Source organism: Pelodiscus sinensis, chromosome W (genome assembly GCF_052426305.1).
Source record: "Pelodiscus sinensis isolate ZL-2025 chromosome W, ASM5242630v1, whole genome shotgun sequence".
In the NCBI taxonomy this organism is placed as follows: Eukaryota; Metazoa; Chordata; order Testudines; family Trionychidae; genus Pelodiscus; species Pelodiscus sinensis.
Genome location: NC_143084.1, coordinates 5,753,994 through 5,778,699, shown reverse-complemented (window position 1 = coordinate 5,778,699; position 24,706 = coordinate 5,753,994). Strand labels below are relative to the sequence as shown.

General features: G+C 49.7%; 1 protein-coding gene across 7 annotated transcripts in view; it reads right to left on the bottom strand.

The window, feature by feature from the left end:
- Positions 1–20,805, bottom strand: part of LOC102444602 (arginine/serine-rich coiled-coil protein 2-like) — a 57,344-nt gene extending 36,539 nt beyond the window's left edge. For 4 of the 7 annotated variants that reach the window (XM_075897810.2, XM_075897813.2, XM_075897811.2 and 1 more), the window contains exon 1: positions 20,644–20,804. Coding sequence is in view for 3 of the 7 variants with exons in the window: in XM_075897813.2 (XP_075753928.1) it covers positions 20,644–20,649 (6 nt within the window). In the remaining 4 variants the exon portion in view is untranslated. Of the gene's footprint in view, positions 1–20,643 lie in introns of all 7 variants that reach the window. The other 3 variants (XM_075897809.2, XM_075897815.2, XR_012895900.2) reach the window with 2 other exon arrangements.
- Positions 20,806–24,706: the final 3,901 nt, after the last annotated feature.

Sequence of the window (24,706 nt, the reverse complement as noted above, 5' to 3'; positions counted from 1 at the left end):
TTTGAATGCTTTCACATTTCCAGGACATACAATTTCAGCAGTTTTCACCATGCACTTTTATAAATTCACCCTTCAGTAAATGGTTTTGAACTTCGCGCTATTAATTCTGACAAAACATAACTAGCTTTAACTGCAGCTTCCCTGTCTCTCAATTTTTGTAAACACGCTTTGCTGTCTATTCAACATTGTCTTTAATTCCAGTAACTTATCTTGCCATAATTTCCCTTCTAATTTATTGTACTTTTCTCGGAGGGTTTCATAATGCCGCTTGATGTTATACTCCTTTGGAACACTGATAATTTGATTGCATATTAAGCAGATAATCTTGCCTTTCACTTGAAATAAAAACAGTTCCCATTTGTCCTGGAAAACATGGCGCTCGTCTTCAATCTTCCTTTTTATAGATTTACTACTTTCCGGTTTTGATAGTGACATTGCAAAGAACTTTTTATAGCACAAAAAGCACAACAATCCACGATGAACGAAAAAAAATCACAAACTGATGAACGTGGCAGAGAAAATGGCAGAGCACAACATGCATACTGGTGGCATTGAGTAGGGGGCCGAAACTATACCCGTCCTACTCACACGTGCAAATATGGCTTGGTACGAGATCATGCACCGTGCTAGTGTTGCCTGTGTGCAACTTAAGAGCATCTCATGTCCTGTGCACATGTGCAACTTGAGATTTTTTTCTTGGAAGGCCCCGCAGCCCTCTACCTACTTTACAAACAATGTAACCGGGTGGGCCACGCTTACATACTTTATAAACATGTAGTCGCAGGCCGCAAAAAAATTCGATCAGGCCGTATGGTTGACATGCTTGCACTAGAGGACCTGGGCATATGGGTGGTCCTAAACTCCGTCCCGCCCTTCCTCCCCAACGCTGCCCTTTTACCTGTCCTCTCCTCCGAGGGGAAGCCAATTTCCAACATCAGCCCTCTCTCGTTGGGCTACAAGGACCCTGCCCTACTTCACATTCTATCATTCCACCTGCAGGTGTAGCTACGAATGCCGGCGGCAGCACGTGACAGGCTGCCACTGGAGGGGTCCTTCCTGGTGCCCTACCAGGGTGCCCGGCGCATCTGGGCGAGCAGGCGGGCCCCACCTCCGTCCAACCTGATTTGGCAGGGCCTGAGGAGGAGAGGGTGATGAGGTTGCCACGGGACGAGGCTCACCCCAGGGGGAGATTCCCCTGCCCCCACCCCCTTGTTCCTTCCTTGCCTCCCAGAGCCTACCCCTACTGACCAACCCTCCACTTCCACCTCGAGGGCTAGACGCTCATTCGGGGGAAGCACAGAGCCTGCTGTCTGTGAGCTCAATCTCCCCCCAAGGATGAGGAGGGTGGGAAGGCCCCACGCAAAATACTGGGGGCCACCACTGCCAACATCACCCCCGACAAGCGTCAGCAGGAGGCGCCAGCCGAGGATGCCATGGCAGGGGAGGAGGATGGCACCATCCCACTCACAGAGCCCATTCCCGAGGAAGCCTCAGATGGAGCTCCCCCGGCCCCCTTACCGTCCACAGCCCCCGTTGTCACCGCTGAGGCAATTGCTGCCTCAGCAGCTGGCGGGGAGGATGCTGGGGCCATAGGGATGGACTTGAACTCCATCTTCGAGGAGATCGAAGCCCTGGGTCTGACTCCGCTTGCCCAGGGGTTGACGACCCCTTGCCAACAGACCTTGGTCTGGGCAGCAACTTAGTTGCGCCGCGCCACGCCCTCCTCCTCCTCCTCCTCCTCCCTCCCCCATGCCTCGGGCAGCTGCCTCCGCTCTCACCCTTGGGGCGCCCCCAATACTGCCCATTGGCCCGGCCACGAGAAGCGCCTCCTGAGGGTGCCAAGCCCCTAGGTGCGACAGCCGGCAGCAAGCAGCCAGGTCACGGGACTGTGGGCACCCCCTCCCCCTTTGAGGCAGAGCATTTGCCCTCCCTCCCTGCTGGGGGCCAAGCAACTGATACCATCATAAGCAACGCCGTGGCTGAGCCAAACGTTGGCACGGGCCCCCTCCCCGTCTCTGTCCCCACTGGGGAGACACTGCAGCTCGGTGGCCAAGACCTGGGAGACTATCCCCTTTGTAAGCTCTGGCCCTTCTGTCCTGATCCTTGCCCTGTTCCCAGCCATAGCCCCAGCCCTGATCCCACCCCTATTCATGGTCTCAGTCCCAGTCCTGCCCCCATTCCTAGTCTGCCTTCCATGATCATCCTAATCCCTGCTCCTGTTCCCAACCCGATGTCCACTCCTAACCCTACTCCCCCTTCCCCCTCCACCACCATATCCATTCCCCCTCCACCCCACTGTTATTGCCACCCCCATAGGGGCCATCTCATTCCCACTATCCATGAGCAGCCCTCAGGGGGTGGTCTTCATGTCCCCCATTTCCAGTTCCCTAGGGGCGGCCTTGTGCTCTCTGCTGCCCCCCCCCCCAACACACACACACACACACACACACACACACACACACACACACACGGGATGGAGACAGGCAGAGCGCTGCGCCAGGGAATAGCCCTGCTTGCCCGTCTCTGGGGCCAGTGAAGTCTATCAGGGTCCCAGCCGGAGGAAGACCCCTCTACCCTAGCCCCGAGGGCCAAGCTGCACCAGTTCCTTGCGGACACCCCCAGGACTAAGGACAAGGTGCAGTTCGCCCTTCTGCGCTGGGGGTGGCGGGGGGGGGGGGGCGGCGCACAGGGGAAGAAAGGAAAGAGACACTTCCACTCTATCCTCCAGGCCACAAAGACCCTCTTGCAGGAGAGGAGAGGAACCAAAATGCAGGACATCGCAGCATACCGCTGGGCCCGCAAGTTCTGTGATGCTCTCAAATCTAGCGAGGAGGGCTTTAAACTAGGTTCGTCAGGGGACGGTGACCAAAACCCTGAGGGGAGTGGGAAAGTCGGATACCGGGAAGAAATGCAGAGAGGAACGAGCAAGAAAGGAGAACCCCTGATTTGAATGGAGAAGATAGGGCGATCAACTGGTATTCTGAGGTGTTTGTACATTAAGGCTAGACGCCTGGGCAACAAACAGGAAGAACTGGAGGCCCTGGCCCAGTCCAAGAAATATGATTTAATTGGGATAACAGAGACTTGGTGGGATAACTCGCATGACTGGAGCGCTGTCATGGAAGGGTATAGACTGTTCAGGAAGAACAGGCAGGGGACAAAAGGAGGAAGAGTTGCACTATACGTAAGAGCGCTATGATTGCTCTGAACTCCAGTATAAAGAGAGGAAAAAAAAAGCCTGTTAAGAGTCTATGGGTTAAGTTTAAAGGCGCAAACAAGAGCAGTGATGTTGTGGCTGGTGTCTGAAGAAAGCCTCATCCACATAATTCAGTGGCCTGTAGCAGACAACTGAGCGAAGCTTCCAGATCACAGGCCCTGGTTCTCATGGGGGACTTGAATCACCCTGACATCTGCTGGGAAACCAATACGGCAGTACACAGGCAATCCAGGAAGTTTTTGGAGAATGTTGGGGATAACTTCTTGCCACAGGTGCTGAAGGATCCGACCAGGGGCCAATGCGCAGCTTGACCTTCTGCTCACAAACAGGGAGGAACTAATAGGGGACATAGAGGTGGGTGACAACCTGGGAAGCAGTGATCATGAGATGGTAGATTTCAGGATCCTGACCAAAGGAAGGAAAGAGAGTAGTAAAATACACACCTTGGACTTCAGAAAAGCAGATTTTGACTCCCTCCGAGATCTGAGGGGCAGAATCCCCTGGGATGTTAACATGAAGGGGAAAGGAGTCCAGGACAGCTGGCAGTATTTTAAAGAAGCCTTATTGAAGGCAAAGAAAGAAACCATCCCGACGCATAGCAAGAGAGGCAAACATGGTAGGAGACCGGATTGGCTTACAGGGGAAATCCTTGGTGAAATTAAGCACAAAAAGGAAGCTTACAAAAAGTGGAAACTTGGACAAATCACCAGGGAGGGATTTAAATATATAGCTCGAGAATGCCGGGGGGTTATCAGGAAGGCAAAAGCGCAAGCGGAATTGCGACTGGCTAAGGATGTGAAGGATAACAAGAAAGGTTTCTACAGGCATGTTAACAAGAAGAAGGTGATCAGAGAGGGTGTGCGGCCCCTAATGGATGAAGGAGGTACCCTAGTGACAGATGATGTGGGGAAAGCTGAAGTACTCAATGCTTTCTTTGCCTCTGTATTCACAGACAAGGTTGGCTCCTGGACTTGTGCGCTAAATGACGCAAGATGGGATGAAGATGGACAACCCGTGGTGGGTAAAGAACAGGTTAGGAATTATTTAGAAAAGCTAAACGTACACAAATCCATGGGTCCGGACTTAGTGCATCCGAGGGTCCTGAGGGAGTTGGCAAATGTCATTGAGGAGCCTTTGGCCATTATCTTTGGAAAGCCGTGGAGATCGGGAGAAATCCCGGATGATTGGAAAAAGGCAAATGTAGTGCCCATCTTCAAAAAAGGGAAGAAGGACGATCCAGGGAACTATAGGCCGGTCAGTCTTACCTCGGTTCCTGGAAAAATCATGGAAGGGATCCTTAAGGAATCCATTTTGAGGCACTTGGACGAGAGGAAAGTGTTTAGGAATAGTCAGCATGGATTCACAAAGGGCCTGACCAATCCGATTAGCTTCTATGATGAGGTAACTGGCTCTGTGGACATGGGGAAGTCAGTGGATCTGATATACCTTGACTTTACCAAGGCTTTTGATACGGTCTCCCACAATATTCTTGCCAGCAAGTTAAGGGAATGTGGATTGGATAAATGGACAGTAAGATAGATAGAAAGCTAGCTGGAGGGTCAGGCCCAGCAAGTAGTGATCAACGGCTCGATGTCAGGATGGCGGTCGGTTTCTAGCAGAGTGCCCCAAGGTTCGGTTCTGGGACCAGTTTTGTTCAACATCTTTATTAATGACCTGGATGAGGGGATGGATTGCACCCTCAGCAAGTTTGTGGATGACACTAAGCTAGTGGGGAGAGGTAGATACGCTGGAGGGCAGGGGTAGAGTCCAGAGTGATTGAGACAAAATGGAGGATTGGGCCACAAGAAATCTGATGAGGTTCAACAAGGACAAGTGTAGAGTCCTGCACTTGGGATGGAAGAATCCCAAGCATAGTTACAAGCTGGGGACCAACCAGTTAAGTAGTAGTTCTGCAGAAAAGGACCTGGGGGTTACAGTGGATGAAAAGCTGGATATGAGTCAACAGTGTGCCCTTGTAGCCAAGAAGGCTAATGGCATATTAGATTGCATTAAGAGGAGCATTACCAGCAGAGCCAGAGATATCATTATTCCCCTTTATTCAGCTCTGGTGAGGCCACATCTGGAGTATTGTGTCCAGTTCTGCTGCCCCCCCCCCCACAAAAAGGATGTGGACGCATTGGAGAGGGTCCAGCGGAGGGCAACCAAAATGATTAGGGGGCTGGAGCACATGACCTACGACGAGTGGTTGGGGGATTTGGGTTTGTTTAGCCTGCAGAAAAGAAGAGTGAGGGGGGATTTGATAGCAGCCTTCAACTTCCTGAAGGGAGGTTCCAAAGAGGATGGAGAGAGGCTGTTCTCAGTAGCGACAGATGGCAGAACAAGGAGCAATGGTCTCAAGTTGTGGTGGGAGAGGTCCAGGTTGGATATTAGGAAAAACTATTTCACTAGGAGAGTGGTGAAGCACTGGAATGGGTTACCTAGGGAAGTAGTGGAGTCTCCATCCCTAGAGGTGTTTAAGTGTCAGCTTGACAAAGCCCTGGCCGGGTTGATTTAGTTGGAATTGGCCCTGCCTAGAGCAGGGGGCTGGACTTGATGACCTTCTGAGGTCTCTTCCAGCTCTATGGTTCTATGAACCGTGAAAGCCTCTCTTGGCCAGGAGAGGCTGGGGCCGGCCTACTGGCACTTTAACAATAGCCTGTTGGAAGACATGGGCTTTGTGGCCTCCTTCCGGGAGTTCTGGCTGGCCTAGCGGGGGAAGTGGCCCACCTTTCCCTCGGTGCGGCGATGGTGGGATGTGGGGAAAGCGTGCACCCAACTTTGCTGTTGCGACTACTCCCGGGGCACCAGCCGGCGGAGGGATGCAGCAATAGAGCAGCTGGAGTGGGAGGTTTTGAAGCTTGAGGCGCGCTTGGCATCCGACCCCAAGGATCCACCTCTCCGCGAGGCATACCGGGAGAAGCAGGAGGAACTCTGGGCCCTCAAGGACCACCGGGATCGGGGCGCCTTTGTTCAATCCCACATCCGTCTCCTTTGGGAGTTGGATCATGACTCCTACTTCTTCTACACCCTGGAGAAAAAGAGGAGGGCCCCAAAACACGTCACTTGCCTTTTGGCCGAGAACGGCACCCCCCCCCCCCCCCACGGATCCAGAGGAGATGTGTGGAAGGGCCATGGCCTTCTATGCCGGTTGATTTTCCCCGGATCCGACTGACGCCAACGCCTGCAGGGTGTTCTGGACCGAGCTCCCGATGATCAAAGCTGGCAACCAAGATTGGCTAGAGCTGCCTCTCACTCTGGCCAAGTTCTCAGAAGCCCTCTCTCTCATGCCCACCAATAAAACCCCGGGCATAGACGGGCTGACCATGGAGTTCTACCGTGTGTTCTGGGACGTCCTTGGCCCAGACCTCGTCACCGTCTGGGCCGAGTTCTTGGAGTGCGGAGTCCTCTCTGAGTAGGTCTACACTACAGTGTTATTTTGAAATAGTTAATTCGAAATAACACCTCTACACACAAAATTCATTTTGAAATAGCATTTTGCTATTTTGAAATAGCATGTCCACACCAATTGGATTCTCAATCGCATTTAAGTGCAGCTGAAACCACTTCTGGCAGGGCATCAGGTCAGGAGTTACTTTGTGTGGCTGCTGCCTGAGGCTGAGGCCTGTGCTTAAAGGGACCCCCCCAGACAGACGGTTCTCAGGTTTCCCTGCTTGCTTACCTACCTCGCTAAGGGATGTGGAAGCAGGCTCTTTGCTGGCCAGGCCTCTCGTGCGTATTGCCATCCAAGCAAAAGGTCAACTTCCCCTTGATGAAAAACCTTACACTATGTAACTTAATGATCAGCGATGAACAGGAACCAAAACCAGACCTGAAAAGTTCATGCTGGTTGTGCTGACTGTGCCATGCCCAATAAGGCGGAAAAGGAAAAACAGGAAACCATGTCACCCCCTTTCTCCTGTCACTTAACAGACAGGGTCTGCTAGCTTATCACAAAAAGCGCGCAAAAGCTCTCTCTATAAAACAGCTTCCCCTCCTGTATCAAATTGAGGAATCCCGAATAAACATTGGATGGCAGAATATGAGCCACGTCTGAGGACTGATCACCCGAGGGCCACCTCCCGCTCACCGAACCAAACGAGTTCCTGTAGAGCGTAACATATACCAAACATAACGAATACCAAATATGATGATGTTGTAGTTTCTGTGTCTGTTAAATGTAAGTATTGTTATCTGAAATTGTTTAGCGGTATTGTTAAGTAGTAGTGTTAAAAGTTTTAGATCAGTCTTATAAGTAAGACTGATGTAAACGTAACTGTTAATAATCTCTAGTCCCTTGTTAACAACTATTGGGATTTAGAGAAACCTCAAGGAATTTTCTTTACTGTATTGCATTTTGCTTATTGGTCATTCTAATAATTATTTGGTGCCTACGTATTGTGGAAGAAAACATTGTCCTCACTCTGAGTTTGTAAGCAACAAGTAGCCAGAGGCAGTTTTATTATGAGCTGCTGCAAGGGAAAAACTGGTTCGGACAGGGGGGAAGCCCCCCCCTTCCAAGGCAGATCTTCAAATACAAGCAATTATGAAGCAGTTTATATACTGTCTATTAAATATAATAATAATAATTAGTCTCCTTCCCATTACAAACACCAATGGCTAACAGTTATTTAGTTCCACCCAGATGCTCCTTATCTCAAGGTCCCTGCCAGAGTCAGCATTCTATCCTTATCTCCGTATGGAGGCGAGAGGCGAAGGCAGCGTCTAATTACAGATCTCGCGTTGTCAGGCCACAGACTTAGCCTGACTCTTGCTCTCTTGTTAACAAGACCAAGATGGCTGCACACAAATTCCCTTATTCCCTTTTCCTGCCTCCACAGTATGTAAGAAATTGATAAAAATCATAATTTATACATAGAAGCCCTTTAATAAAAGTTTAAAAGATATTTAGTAATAGTTTGCCTGTTTCTGCGCCTCCCTGGGACTAGCCACATTTCTGAACCTTTTACTTTAAACCACAAGGGACAGCAAAGTGTTGTTTTCCTTTATGTGCTCTGGTTGCCCTCACTCTGGCATTCTCTTTCCCTGGGTGGTGTTGGATTGTAAACGCATATTGCTGTAAAGCGAGGTACTGTACGGGGAGATTTCAGCAAATCCAGTAATGTGCCTGAACCACTATTGCTTACTGCTTAAACTTTAGCAACCAAGCTAACAGGCCCAAATTAGACCTAGACCACAGTCAGGGACGGAAAGGGAGTTTGGGTGCCACAGAGGGGGCAACTTGACCCTGCGTCCTTCCTGAGGCCCAAATCTCTATTGAAATCACTGAGCTATACATTAAGAAAAACAGGAAGTTAGATCTATGTCTTAAGGCATTTAGACAATCAGGACCGCCGGGCATGGAGTCAGAGAGAGAGAGGGGGGGGGGGGGGAAACAACAACAACCACACACACACCAACCACACATTTGGTGAAAGCGATGATCAGAAGAAAACCTCTTGCCTAACCTTTAAAAAGTGCTTGCCTAACAAGTTTGAGTGACGTGTTATTGTTATACTAATGGAGAAATAGGGAAGGAAAGTTTGAGTTAGGGGGACAATTTTGGGGCACACTTGGAGGGACGCCTCGAGGACTCCTTGAGGACTGTTCAAATCTGGACGCATCTCCGTCCCCACCAGCAGACTGAAGACTGGCCATCGGAAGCCTGCCCAGTGTCACTCGAGAGCCACACTCAACTTCGGTAATTATCAAGGGTGGGGGCGTTTTACACACACATCCGCAACAAGTGCTTGCGACTAAAGTTTAGCTTTAAGCAAAAGCACTCGTGCTGTCCTGTTTGTACCATCCATCTACTGGTCAGACGACTGTGTCTCCCCTGAATTATTTCCTGACACCACCTTGCAGAGAGTAAAAGTTACCAAGAGATTTGCATTGAAAGAACCCCGGGTAACAGTACCACCTCATTATTCTGGCATTGGTATCCCTCATGGTATGCAACCACTTAAGTGGTGCTTGGTCTGTCACCAATACAAAAGGGCTGCCTAAAGAGGTAGTACCTCAAGGCCTCAATTGCCCATGTAAGGGCAGGGCCTCCTTTTCAATAACTGAGTAGTTGCATTCTCTAGGTAATAGCTTCCTACTGATATAGAGGATTGGATGCTCCTCTCCAGCTACTGTTTGGGACAGTACAGCTCCTAGCCCCACTTCTGAGGCATCTGTCTGTACCACAAAGGTCTGATTGAAGTGGCATTCCAGACTCCCAAGGATTGCCTGTGCCGAAAACCTGTACTATTTAGCCCTAACTTCGCGTTCAAGTGACCAGCGTACCTGTTAGGGACGGTCTTTGGTTAAGAGGGCGGCAATGGCTGCAAATCGGGGGACAAAGCAGTGATAATATCTGGCTAGGCCCAGGAACTGACGCACCTTTCTCTTCATCGTGGGTACAGGGTAACTGTGCATGGACCAGATTTTATCTAAGAGTGGGTGCACCAGACCGCATCCCAGTTGGTATTTGAGGTACGTGGTCTTTTGCCAGCCAATCTGGCATTTCTTTGGATTGGCCGTGAGTCCTGCATCTCGCAGAGTCCGAAGAACGGCAGCCACCTGGAGGAGGTGTTCTTCCCAGTGCTGGCTATAAGTCACATCATCATCAAGGTATACTGTGGCATAATCGGTATGGGGTCTCAGAAGGCAGTCCATCATGTGCTGGAATGTCGAGGGAGCACCATGAAGGCTGAAGGGCATCCAGACAAAGTGGAATAGCCCGGACAGGGTGGTGAAGGCAGTCTTCTCCAGGGACTCTAGTTCCAAAGAGATTTGCCAATACCCCTTGGTCAAATCAAGGGTTGTGATGTAGTTCACTGTTCCCAGATGGTCCAGTTATTCTTCTGTTCGGGGCATCGGGTAGGCATCAAACTTTGAGATTGCATCAATTTCAGGAAGGTAAATGCTAACGATACACTTCCATCCGGTTTCAGAACAAGCACTACGGGGCTTCGCCACTCACTTTTTGATCGTTCGATCGCTCCAACTTCTAGCATAGCTTGGACCTCTTTTTCCACAACCTCCCTCATCTGTCAGGGTAGGGGGCAGTTAATCTCTTTGACTACCTGGCCTGGTGTCTGAATTGCATGAGACACCACCGTGGTTTGTCTGGGAAGCATGGTAAAGGTCTTCCAAAAGGCCTCCAACAGTCGACATGCTTGCTTTTGCTGAACCTCGGTCAGTGTATCTCCCAGTCGTGGTTTTTCTTCTTCATTTGGGTCAGGCACCTGGGGGTACGGTGTAATCATTAGTGCTTCACACTCCTTCCATGGTTTTAAGAGGTTCACATGATAGATTTGCTTTTTCTTTTTCCAGTCTGGCTGGTGTACTTCGTATGTCACTGAGCCTGCTCACCGTGTGATCTCATAGGGACCCTGCCACTGAGCGAGGAGTTTAGATTCCTCAGACGGGAGGAGAAGAAGTACTCAGTCCCCCTGGCTCAAGAGTCCTCTCTCAGGCTCCCTGGTTAAAGTATTGCCCCTGGGTCACTTGAGCCACCTGGAGGTTCTCATGGGCTAGAGTCCCTGCCCAGGCAAATCGCTTCAGTAATTGGAAAACATATTGGAGGAGCCCCTGAAAGGCTGACAGGGTGCTTTCCCAGGTCTCCCTCATTAAGTCCAACACCACCCTGAGGTTGGTGACCATAGAGGAGCTCAAAAGGGGAGAACTGAGTTGACATCCGTAGCACCTCCCCGATGGTTAATAAAGGGAGGAAGTAATTGGTCCCACTGTTGCAGTTCAGCTGGGGGAAATTGCAGCAACATCCCCTTTAGAGTTTGATTAAAACGCTCTACTAAGCTGTCTGTCTGAGGGCGGTACACTGAAGTCTGGAGCTTGCAGATGCCCAGGAGTGCACAGACCTGCTGAAGCAACTGGAAGGTAAAATTAGTCTCTTGATCCGTGAGCAACTCCCGGGGAAGGCCCTTCACCAATTTGGAGGCAATAATACGTGCCATGGTACACCAACGGGATAGCCTCCGGAAAGCAGGTTGCACAGTCTACCAAGACCAAGATGTATTTGAACCCTGCTTTGCTCCTCAGGAGTGGGCCTAACAGGTCCAGCGCAATGTGTTCAAACGGGGTACCAACTATTGGCATAGGTACCGGGGGGCCCACAGAACACCGCAGTTAGCAGCTGTCACATTATTGAATTTTAAAGGTCACTGCTGCACCCATGGGGTGTGCGTGTGTGTGTGCGCGCGCACACACACACACACACACAAGTGCAAAAGTCTATACAAAGGGGACCATGTGAGGCGTCACATGAAAGCTTGTGATCTACTGATTCTGTATATACTATTAATGTACTTGTATAATATCTGTATGTGGAGTTATAAATATATACTCTGTGTTGATGCTGGAAAATTCTCTGAGGCAGAGCAATGTGCCAGGAACGTTCGTTCAATATCTATGCTAATTAGCAAGGCTCCAGAGACAATAGATCTCTAAGTGCCAGAGACACACCTGAGGAATGTCTGGATACCTGCAAGCCAGCCAGAATAATGATTGCTGACTTGGGACCCAAGGATAGGTCACTGGACCACGTGACCTGCTCTGGCCAGGAAGATATGTAATTGCCATGTGGCACCCTTCCAGTTTAGCTCCCGATCCCAGATGCAGCCTTGCGGGGAACAATGAGCCAGAAAGAACTGTGGACCCATCCTGACATAAAAGTCTGTGGTGTACAACCTAAGATAGCAGTTTATAACATCTCTAAGAGCCTGTATTGAGAACTGGATGATTCAATGCATGTAATGTATTTTCTTTAACAACCTTACTCTCATGCTTTTCTTTCCTTTAGTAACAAACCTTTAAGATTGTAGATTCTAGAGGATTGGCCCAGCATGGTCTTGTGGGTAAGATCCAAAGTGTAAATAGACCTGGGAACTGTGGCTGATTTCTTGGGACCAGAAGAAGCCGTTCGGGGTAGGTGAGATTGGGTTCTATAACCCCTCATCTGTATGTTAGGCCCGGGGCTGATTGGGGCACAGGAAGAGCTGGGGTGTCAGAGGGGTTTTGTTTGTGAGGCTTCTGGCTGGCCAGATTGGCAGCGGAAGCATTCGGTGGGACTGGTTTGTAGCCTATTTGGGAAGGTTTCCAGTCTGGGGCTGTAAGGAGGCCCAAGTTTGAGCAATTTGCCCTGAGTGGATGCCCTCAGCTGTGGCCAAACCCAGCCCATCACAGCAGCTAACTGGCAGTAGTCCTTCACCTCTTGGTAAACACCTAGCCAGAAAAACTGGGGCAGGACCCGTGCCAGGGTCTTGTGTTGGCCCAGGTGTCCGGCAGCAGGGATGTCACGAGAGAGCCTCAGAACAGCTCTCTGGTGGCAGCAAGGGATGACTAATTGGGACTGGACTTCCTGAGTCTGTGGATCCCGGTCCACTCGATACAAGAGGTCAGACACCATCTCGAAATGGGGCCACTGCTCGGTTGCCTGAGTCTCCGTGACAGCCCTGTTAACACAGACCACTCAGTCATAGGCAAACCACAAGGATGGATCCTCTCGATCTTGGGGGAAGTCTACCAGGCAGGTAGGCACCAAGTCCTCCCGCAGAGGAACAACCAGACTGGTTTGATCCCTCAGATCCTTCCAGTCCCTCCATTTCTTCTTCTTCCTCTTCTGCAGTGAGCCCCATGCCCTGGATGGCCAATGGTCAGATTTTCCGCAAGGGCATCCTGTGCGGCTGTGGGCCAGAGACGGATTCCATGGATAAGGTCGGTAAACCCCAGTCAGCCAGTCTCAACCAAGGATATGATGAGCTCAGGACACAGATTTGCAGTGTGTGGATGGTGCAGGAGTGTTGTGGCGGAAGACTGGGGATGTGGGGGTGCATCAGTTTGGGGATGCAAGGGGCTCAGGGCAGGGGGTTCAGGTGTACAATAGGCTCAAGGTTGGGGTCTGTGGGGGGTGCGGGAGTGTTATGTTGCGGCCAGACTTCATTTTTAAATAAAAAATGAAAAACAAAACATTTCAGCATTGTCTTATTTATGGGAGGGGAAAGAAACCTGTTTTGGGTCAGGGGCCACTGACCCACAGGAAAAAAAAAAAAAAAGTCAGGGACCACACAAGTGACACAGAAAAAACAACCCCTCCAAACTCCCCCAAGCCTCACTGATGTGACCCCCCCAACTGAGACACCTCATTCCCCGGCACTCCAGCCCACGTGGGGGGAGGGTAGGTAGGACTGAGGTTCAAGGCCTTGGGCCAGATTAACTCTTCTGGGGTTCCAGGGTTAGTGGATTTTGTTGGCCCCTCTACACTGAGGTGGGGCCAAAAATGAGGGATCAAGTGTGTGGGAAAGGACTGCCAGTGAGTGGGATAGGGATGGGGGTGCAGAATCTGGGTGGAAAAATAGGGTACAGGAGCAAGCTGAGGGTAGGTGTCTAGCCAGGAGGGAAGGGGCAGGAGCAGGGTGCCGGTGGGTGTCTAGCCAGAGAGCAGGAGCACACCACAGCTGGTGTCTCAGGAAGTGCCCGCTGTTGTTGGAAGGGGAGGAGCAGCCCGTATGCTTCCTGAAAAACCCCAGAGCTGGCGCTACCTCCCTTTTTGCAGGAAGTTGTAGAGCCAGCATGGGCTCTTCTTTTGGGGGGGGGGGGGGGGGGGCGGTGCGGCATTGGCAACACCTCACGATTAACTGGCCATGCCCCTGGATATGCACTCTGTTTTTAAAGTCAGTACAGAGGTATTAATTACCAACAAAAGAGAAGAACAGGCTAATCTCCAGATTAGGGATATTTAAAAAAAAAAAAAAGTAGTCTATTAACTATTCACATTCTTCCCCTCCCCACCAATATCAGAGGAAGTGGGGGAAGAGAGACAAGCAGGAGCCAGTTCACCCCAGCACTGTCTCCGCTCCCCCACTGCAGTTATGCACTTTAAAAAGGAGGAGGAATCAGGCACAGCCTGCCCCTCCAACTCCTACTGCATTTTACATTACAGAACCACAGCGGGGTTTGGTCCCTGACCCAGCACAAGCAGGGACTGAGCTGGACTGCCTGCTTGCCCCCTACTAAATTTATGAGCCAGGCTGGCAGGCAGCCTTGCTTAGTCCCTGCTCACACCCTGCTGTGGCTCTGCAACTTAAAACCAATAAACATTTGAATCGCTACCCCTTCCTGCTTCTCCACATGGGAACTAACGATACGGCCAAGAATGACCTTGAGCGGGTTACTGCAGCTTATGTAGTGCTGGAAAGAAGGATCCAAGAATCCGGAGCACAAGTGGTGTTCTCGTCCATCCTCCCTGTTGAAGGGAAAGGACTGGGCAGGGATCGCCAAATTGAGGAAGTAAACACGTGGTTGCGCAGGTGGTGTCGGAGAGAGGGCTTTGGTTTCTTCGACCATGGGACTCTGTTCCGGGCACAAGGATTGTTAGGAAGAGATGGGATCCACCTAACCAAGAGAAGAAGGAGCATCTTCGTGAGCAGGCTTGCAAACCTAGTGAGGAGGGCTTTAAACTAGGTTCGTCGGGGGACGGTGACCAAAACCCTGAGGGGAGTGGGAAAGTCGGATACCGGGAAGAAATGCAGAGAGGAAGGAGCAAGAAAGGAGGACCCCTGTTACGAACGGAGAAGACAGATACACCTCAGGTTGCTTAACTGGTTTTGTACACTAATGCGAGAAGCCTGGGCAACAAACAGGAAGAACTGGAGGCCCTGGCCCAGTCCAAGAAATATGATTTAATTGGGATAACAGAGACTTGGTGGGATGACTCGCATGACTGGAGCGCTGTCATGGAAGGGTATAGACTGTACAGGAAGAACAGGCAGGGGAGAAAAGGAGGAAGAGTTGCACTATACGTAAGAGAGCACTATGATTGCTCTGAACTCCAGTATAAAGAGGGGAAAAAAACCCTGTTGAGAGTCTATGGGTTAAGTTTAAAGGCGCAAACAAGAGCAGTGAAGTTGTGGTTGGTGTCTGCTACAGGACACCGAATTAGGTGGATGAGGCTTTCTTCGGACAACTGAGCGAAGCTTCCAGATCGCAGGCCCTGGTTCTCGCGGGGGACTTGAATCACCCTGACATCTGTTGGGAAACCAATACAGCAGTACACAGGCAATCCAGGAAGTTTTTGGAGAATGTTGGGGATAACTTCTTGGTACAAGTGCTGAAGGATCGAACCAGGGCCGTGCACAGCTTGACCGTCTGCTCACAAACAGGGAGGAACTAGTAGGGGAAGTGGAGGTGGTTGACAACCTGGGAAGCAGTGATCATGAGATGGTAGGATTTCAGGACCCTGACCAAAGGAAGAAAAGAGAGTAGTAAAATACACACCTTGGACTTCAGAAAATCCGATTTTGACTCCCTCAGAAACCTGATGGGTAGAATCCCCTGGGATGTTAACATGAAGGGGAAGGGAGTCCAGGACAGCTGGCAGTATTTTAGAGAAGCCTTATTGAAGGCAAAGAAAGAAACCATCCCGACATGTAGCAAGAGAGGCAAACATGGTAGGAGACCGGATTGGTTTACAGGGGAAATCCTTGGTGAACTTAAGCACAAAAAGGAAGCTTACAAAAAGTGGAAACTTGGACAAGTGACAAGGGAGGGGTTTAAATGTATAGCTCGAGAATGCCGGGGGGTTATCAGGTAGGCAAAAGCGCAAGCGGAATTGCGACTGGCTAAGGATGTGAAGGATAAGAAAGGTTTCTACAGGCATGTTAACAAGAAGAAGGTGATCAGAGACGGTGTGGGGCCCCTACTGGATGAAGGAGGTAACCTAGTGACAGATGATGTAGGGAAAGCTGAAGTACTCAATGCTTTCTTTGCCTCTGTATTCACAGACAAGGTTGGCTCCCGGACTAACGCGCTAGAGTGACGAAGATGGGATGAAGATGGACAGCCCGTGGTGGGTAAAGAACAGGTTAGGAACTATTTACAAAAGCTAAACGTACACAAATTCATGGGTCCGGACTTAATGCATCCGAGGGTACTGAGGGAGTTGGCAAATGTCATTGAGGAGCCTTTGGCCATAATCTTTGAAAAATCGTGGAGATCGGGAGAAATCCCGGATGATTGGAAAAAGGCAAATGTAGTGCCCATCTTCAAAAAAGGGAAGAAGGACGATCCAGGGAACTATAGGCCAGTCAGTCTTACCTCAGTTCCTGGAAAAAAATCATGGAAGGGATCCTTAAGGAATCCATTTTGAGGCACTTGGATGACAGGAAAGTGATTAGTAATCATCAGCATGGATCCACAAATGGCAAGTCGTGCCCAACCAATCTGATTAGTTTCTATGACGAGGTAACTGGCTCTGTGGACATGGGAAAGTCAGTGGATCTGATATACCTTGACTTTACCAAGGCTTTTGATATGGTCTCCCACAATATTCTTGCCAGCAAGTTACGGGAACATGGATTGGATAAATGGACGATAAGATGGATAGAAAGATGGCTAGAAGGCCGGGCCCAGTGGGTAGTGATCAATGGCTGGATGTCAGGATGGCAGTCAGTTTCTAGCGGAGTGCCTCAAGGTTCGGTTCTAGGACCAGTTTTGTTCAATATCTTTATTAATGACCTGGACGAGGGGATGGATTGCACCCTCAGCAAGTTTGCGGATGACACTAAGCTAGGGAGACAGGTAGATACGCTTGAGGGCAGAGATAGGGTCCAGAGTGATTTAGACAAATTGGAGGATTGGGCCACAAGAAATCTGATCAGCTTCAACAAGGACAAGTGTAGAGTCCTGCACTTGAGACGCAAGAATCCCAAGCATTGTTACAGGCTGACGGACCAACCAGCTAAGTAGTAGTTCTGTAGGAAAGGACCTGGGGATTACAGTGGATGAGAAGCTGGATATGAGTCAACAGTGTGCCCTTGTAGCCAAGAAGGCTAATGGCATATTAGGTTGCATTAAGAGGAGCATTGCTAGCAGATCCAGAGATGTGATTATTCCCATTTATTTGGCTCTGGTGAGGCCACATCTGGAGTATTGTGTCCAGTTCTGGGCCCCCCCACAAAAAGGATGTGGATGCATTGGAGAGGGTCCAGCGGAGGGCAACCAAAATGATTAGGGGGCTGGAGCATATGACCTACGAGGAGAGGCTGAGGGAGTTGGGTCTGTTCAGTCTGCAGAAGCGAAGAGTGAGGGGGGATTTGATAGCAGCCTTCAACTTCCTGAAGGGAGGTTCCAAAGAGGATGGAGAGAGGCTGTTCTCATTAGTGACACGTGGCAGAACAAGGAGCAATGGTCTCAAGTTGTGGTGGGAGAGGTCCAGGTTGGATATTAGGAAAAACTATTTCACTAGGAGAGTGGTGAAGCACTGGAATGGGTTACCTAGGAAAGTAGTGGGCTATGTCTAGACTGGCATAATTTTCCGGAAATGCTTTTAACTGAAAAGTTTCCTGTTAAAAGCATTTTCAGAAAAGCACGTCTAGATTGGCAGGACGCTTTTCCACCAAAGCACTTTTTGTGGAAAAGCGTCCGTGGCCAATCTAGATACGGTTTTCCGCAAAAAAGCCCCAATCGCCATTCTTGCGATCAGGGCTTTTTTTCAGAAAACAAATCTCTGCTGTCTACACTGGCCCTTCTGTGCAAAAGTTTTTCGGAAAAAGACTTTTGCCCGAACGGGAGCAGCATAGTATTTCCGCAAAAAACACTGACGATCTTACATGAGATTGTCAGTGCTTTTGCAGAAATTCAAGCGGCCAGTGTAGACAGCTGGCAAGTTTTTCCGGAAAAGCACTCGCTTTTCCGGAAAAAGTAGCCAGTCTAGACACAGCCGTGGAGTCTCCATCCCTAGAGGTTTTTAAGTCTCAGCTTGACAAAGCCCTGGCCAGGTTGATTTAGTTGGGATTGGTCCTGCCTAGAGCAGGGGACTGGACTTGATGACTTTGAGGTCTCTTCCAGCTCTATGAAAACACAGTAGGGGGGCGGCGGGGAGAAGAGAAGGCTGCCCAACTCCTACTGCCTTTTGAATTGCAGAGATGCAGCAGGGCAGCCTTCCCCTATGGAGTAATTGAGTGGTTGAAAAATATTCTATTGACTACTCGATTACTAAAATAACCTAAATGTAACATCGCTACTCCCGATAGGAGGTAAGTGTCTCTCTCGGTCTCCCTGATGTAGATGAAACAAACTAACAATAGATGTTACACACAAAGGAAAATATTAATGAAGTCATGTGAAGTCAACAGGGAAGCAGTACACAGTAAAAAGCAAGCCAAGGTGTTTTTTCTGTCTAGGAGCAAAGTCAATAAGGCCATGACAACACTAACTCATCTTGCACCTAGAAAGCCAATGAAAGGTGACTGCATTTACATTCACAAAAACACGATCTCAGCCAACATTGGCTGAAAATGCTACAGAGAACTTTAGGGGAGATAACCTGATACTTAAATAGAAGAAAATATAAACACTTCCTAGTGATGAAATTTAACTATTTGCTTCCAATATTCTAACCCCGGGCTTCGTGCAACATTTCATAGTGACAGTGCTGCTTAGAGCCCGGGATCAGCTGGGGACTGCCCAGCTGATCCTGGGCTCAGTGCAGCATGCCAGCATTTAAATGTACACGAGTGCCCAGCAGGGGCTCTTGTGCATTTCCAAGCAGAAACACTCACGTGGAGTGCAGACTCAGTAGGACTTCCCGCTGGCCCTGGGCTCCATGCAGCGTTCCAACTTTGAAATGCACAAGATGGGGGCTCTTGTGTATTTCAAAGATGGAATGCGGAAGTGCCTATTGACTAGTCTATGGAAATTGCCTTGACTACTCGACTAGCAAATTAATCGCTACTCAACATCCCTAACAAGAACCAGCAATGTGATGTGTAAAAGGGAAGTCAAATCCCCCGGAGCCATTGATTCCCCTATGAGGGGCATGTACAATATCCATACATTGCTAATGCTTAGATATATTTGCTATTTGTATAGGAGTAAGACATGACAAAGGTCAAGGCCTGTCACAGGTAATAACTTATAATAAGGAGACGAGGGGAAGTGAAACCAGTCTTCTGTTAAGTAGAGATATGGATATATTCCACATCCTTTAAACTTGTGACCGGCTCAAGCAGGAAAGGAAAAAGGGAAGTATGGCTCGCCCATTGTTCAGCAAAAGTGAATGAATGTAACACAGCTGTAACGGCAAAGTCAGCAAGTAGGCACTGTATTTAACCTCATTTGGAAAATTAACCTGACCTATAGGAATGCTAAATGTCAAAAATGAAGTAACCTATCATGTTAAGGCACCTAAACCAGGAAGGATGTTAACCCTATAAGAACCCCTGCCTATGAGATGTTGGGGGTCGGCTCTGCTTTGAACATTGAGTTCCTTAGCCGTACCTTGGTTGCAACCAATAAACTTGAGTTGGACCCAGCCTGAAAGTGTGACTCTCTTCTTGGGGTAAATCAGACTAGCCTCCAAGGGGATGAAACCTTGCAATTTATGCAACAAATGCACAGCTTTAGGGTGGGTAGTAGATCTAAGATTCTCTCTACTCTCATAGTTATTTTACTTTCAATTTCTTGCCTATTATTTATTTGGCCTGCAACAATCTGAGACATCAAATATAAAATTGGTATTTTGTAACTGCAACAAGATTCTATCAAAAATAGTAAAGAAAAAAATCCTTTTCTATCACAGCTAAAATTTCAAAAACATTAGTGAGTTTGCCCAATTAGAGAAATCATGAAAAAGCCTGATTTTCATAAAGTACCATACATGCCCACCATCTAGGAAACAAGACCCTTGAAAGTCTCTCAAGTTTGCACCCATCAATGAATGCCATCAAACAACCATTTTTTAAAAACCTGCCTGTCAGCTTGCTTACTATATTTTCCTTCTCTCTGAGCTGTAAAATTTTAAGATGGCAAACTCAAACACGAAATTTTAAACCCAGAACAAGAATAAAGCCGCAAGGTTAATAATTTAACAAAAAAAACCCCTCAACCCGATCTTTAGAATGTCACATTTATTTTTCTCTCTCACACACACACACGGCAATAAAAATTAATAGTAAGGGAATCTCCCACTAAAGCAACCAACGGGGTCAGTTTTAAGCTTGTTTAAATACTGCACATTGAGAAATATTTTCAGATATTAGGTCTAGTCTCAAAGAAGGAGAAAGGGATGGAGAAGAGACAAGGAATCCCCCGCAACACGAACTAGGAAGAGTCTGAACCTCAAGGCACCACTACAACTTTCACAGGAGCATTTACTCCCCCTAGTCGCCCCTCAGGGCCAACAAACAGCTAACCCTAAAGCAGCAGATACCCCCGAAGACTCTTTTTCTGATGCAAAAACGTGAAGGGGGGGGGGCAGAAACGTCTGTAAGAGCAGGTGGCCTCCCTTCACCCACACAGAAGGCCATTATGGCACCGATAGTATGAGGAGGCGGGGGCCATTTTGTCTACGCGCGTACTCAGTTTCCCCACCCCGTGTCTTCTCGCTTCCCGGCTTCTTAATAGATCCCGTGATGAGCAGCACCTACCGCCATGATCGAGCGCGTGAGGCTTCACTCCCCTCCCAAACTCGTCTGAAGCGCCCAACTGCAAACAACTCTAGACCTTGCCGACCGAAGGAGAAAAACCCCTCCCGCTAACTCCAACTCCTCTCGGGTACCCGGATATAACAATGGGGATGGGATACTCGCAGTGCATTCTGGGGATGAAGGAGGAACCTGTTATGTTAGCAACGACAATAGAGAGCCAACCAAGCCTATTGGCCGTGAGGGGGCGGGGCGGCAGCGATGAGCAAACGTATTGCTCGAGTGCACTTTTGACTCTTGCACCCTGTAGCACGACGAAACGAGCAAGTTCCTACCAGTTTGAATTGCTGAAGTGCTTTCTGTAGTAAGGACATAGGTGTGCACCCAAATCATGTTTTTAAATGTACTCTTTGACCCCCCCCATTAGCCACACCCCGACCCCTGTTAACCACACCCTTGACTCCCATTAGCCACGCCTCTGGAGGCAACACTCTCAGGGCAATATGGACACATGACCAGAAGTAAAAGGTGTCATGTGACCCCCTGTAAGGACTTTTCCCACCATCCTCCTACCAATAGGTTTTAGTCTGGCCCCCACCAAAGCCCCCTCGTGCAACTATCCTGCAATTGCATTAACCCACTGTCTACGTCTACATTGGCACGATCTTGCACAAATACTCTTTAACGTAAGAACTCTTGTGCTAAAGTAGTTGCACAACAGAGCGTCTATACTGGCCAGGACTCATCGTCAGAGCGATGCGCATTTGCACAAGAGAGCATCTACATTGGTGGGATGCTCTTGCACAAAAGCAGAAGCCTGGCACCACTTTGGAGAGGGCAAAAGGGCACCAGCCGTTTCCAGGGGCGGGGGCTGGAGCTCCTTTGAGACACGTGCTTAAAGGGATCTCCCTGGACAGCCGTTTCTCTCCTGCTGTGTGCTATAGGACCTCTTGCAGGGACTGACAGCCGTAGCAGTTCTAGTTGTGGTTGCCCTCTGCCTTCTTGGATACCACAGCTTGTGCCTTAGTGCCATTTGCTGATTTTTTTGACGTCAGCTCTTTTGTTGTGCCATGGAGCCAGGGGTGGCCTTGTGCACTTTTGGAGTGCCTGCAGCTGCTGCTCCATGCTACTGCACTCGTCGTCCAGGACCTCAGGGGGCAGGTCGCTCTGGACTCCCTCACCAGGGAGGTGGTGGCATCCCTGTGGCATCCCCACCCCACCGTGGAGAGGCCCTTGTGGAGACTGGACACCAGTACCAACTGGTGGGACCGGCTGGTCCTGGGGCAATGGGACGACCAGCAATGGCTCTGGAACTTTCGAATGCGAAAGCGGACGTTCCTGGAGGTATGTGCCTGGCTCGCCCCTGCGCTCCAAAGAAGCACCACCCGGCTGCAGGCACCCATCCCCGTGGACAAGAGGGTCGCCGTTGCCATATAGAAGCTGGCCACCCCGGACAGCTACCGATCAGTAGCACACCAGTCCGGGGTGGGCAGATCCACCATGGGGGGGGGGGGTTGCACTCCATGCCCAGGGGCAGGCAAGAGTCCAGGCTGGGGCGATGGGGAATGCCCCATTACCCAGGGGTTTGGGCCATCCCTCCCTTGCACAGGCCTGCTGGTGGCGGGGGATGGCCTGTGGGGCGAGGGGGCCCTGGTGTGTGTGAGGACAGAGGGCATCACAAGGGGGGTGGGAACCCCCCAAGGGAGCACGCACTCACCCTGCCTTATGTGATGTGTTCCCCTGTGTTTCTGTGCACCCTTCTGCAGGTCGTCCGTGCCATCAACGACATCCTGCTCCAGCAAGTCATCCGCCTGCGGGACATGGACCCAACGGTGGCCGGCTTCGCTGTCCTGGGGTTCCCCAACTGCGGGGGAACCCTGGATGCAACCCACATCCCCGTCTGTGCCCCGGAGCATCGAGCGGCCCATTTCATAAACCGCAAGGGGTACTTCTCCATCATGCTCCAGGCCCTCGTGGACCACCGTGGCCGCTTCACGGACATTTATGTGGGCTGGTCTGGCAGGGCACACAACGCCCACATTCTTTGAAATTCCGGCCTGTTTGGCAGGCTGGAGGCAGGCACTTTCTTCCCCCAGCGGGAATTTACTGTCGGGGACATGCCCATGCCCACATGTATTGTGGGGGGACGTGGCCTACCCCCTGCTGCCCTGGTTGATGCGGCCCTACACAGGGCGGACAGACCACGACCGGGCACGGTTCAACGACCGCCTCAACCGGGCCCGCAACCAGGTGGAGTGCACCTTCGGCCGTCTGAAAACCCACTTTCACTATTTGCTCACCCGTCTCGAGATGGGTGAGCAGAACGTCCCTGAGGTACTGGCCGCGTGCTGTGTGCTCCACAACATCGTGGAGCAGAAAGGGGAGGCCTTCCTCCCGGCATGGGTGGCAGGAGAGGGCCAGGCCTTCGAGCATCCCCGCACAGCTGCCATCCGCCAGGCGCACCATGATGGGGGGCGCATACGGGAGGCCCTGACGGAGATAGAATCATAGAATCATAGGACTGGAAGGGACCTCAAGAGGTCATCAAGTCCAGCCCCCCGCCCTCAAGGCAGGACCAAGCTCCACTTACACCATCCCTGACAGATGTCTATCTAACCTGTTCTTAAATATCTCCAGAGAGGGAGATTCCACCACCTCCCTTGGCAATTTATTCCAATATTTGACCACCCTGACAGTTAGGAATTTTTTCCTAATGTCCAATCTAAACCTCCCCTGCTGCACTTTAAGCCCATTACTCCTTGTCCTGTCCTCAGAAACCAAGAGGAACAAATTTTCTTCTTCCTCCTTGTGACACCCTTTTAGATATTTGAAAACCGCTATCATGTCCCCCCTTAATCTTCTTTTTTCCAAACTAAACAAGCCCAGTTCATGAAGCCTGGCTTCATAGGTCATGTTCTCTAAACCTTTAATCATTCTTGTCGCTCTTCTCTGTACCCTTTCCAATTTCTCCACATCTTTCTTGAAATGTGGCGCCCAGAACTGGACACAGTACTCCAGCTGAGGCCTAACTAGTGCAGAGTAGAGCGGCAGAATGACTTCACAAGTTTTGCTTACAACACACCTGTTGATACAACCTAGAATCATATTTGCTTTTTTTGCAACAGCATCACACTGTTGACTCATATTCAACTTGTGGTCCACTATGACCCCTAGATCCCTTTCTGCCATGCTCCTTCCTAGACAGTCGCTTCCCATCTTGTATGTATGGAACTGATTGTTCCTTCCTAAGTGGAGCACTTTGCATTTCTCTTTATTAAACCTCATCCTGTTTACCTCTGACCATTTCTCTAACTTGCTAAGGTCATTTTGAATTATGTCCCTATCCTCCAAAGAAGTCGCAACCCCACCCAGTTTGGTATCCTCTGCAAACTTAATAAGCGTACTCTCTATCCCAATATCTACATCATTGATGAAGATATTGAACAGTACGGGTCCCAAAACAGACCCTTGAGGAACTCCACTTGTTATCCCTTTCCAGCAGGATTTAGAACCGTTAACAACCACTCTCTGACTACGGTTATCCAGCCAATTATGCACCCACCTTATCGTGGCCCTATCTAAGTTATATTTGCCTAGTTTATCAATAAGAATATCATGCGAGACCGTATCAAATGCCTTACTAAAGTCTAGGTATATGACATCCACCGCTTCTCCCTTATCCACAAGGCTCGTTATCCTATCAAAGAAAGCTATCAGATTAGTTTGGCATGACTTGTTCTTCACAAACCCATGCTGGCTATTCCCTATCACTTTATTACCTTCCAAGTGTTTGCATATGATTTCCTTAATTACCTGCTCCATTATCTTCCCTGGGACAGACGTTAAACTGACCGGTCTGTAGTTTCCTGGGTTGTTCTTGTTCCCCTTTTTATAGATGGGCACAATATTTGCCCTTTTCCAGTCTTCTGGAATCTCCCCTGTCTGCCATGATTTTTCAAAGATCATAGCTAAAGGCTCAGATAGCTCCTCTATCAGCTCCTTGAGTATCCTGGGATGCATTTCATCAGGACCTGGTGACTTGCTGACATCTAACTTTCCTAAGTGA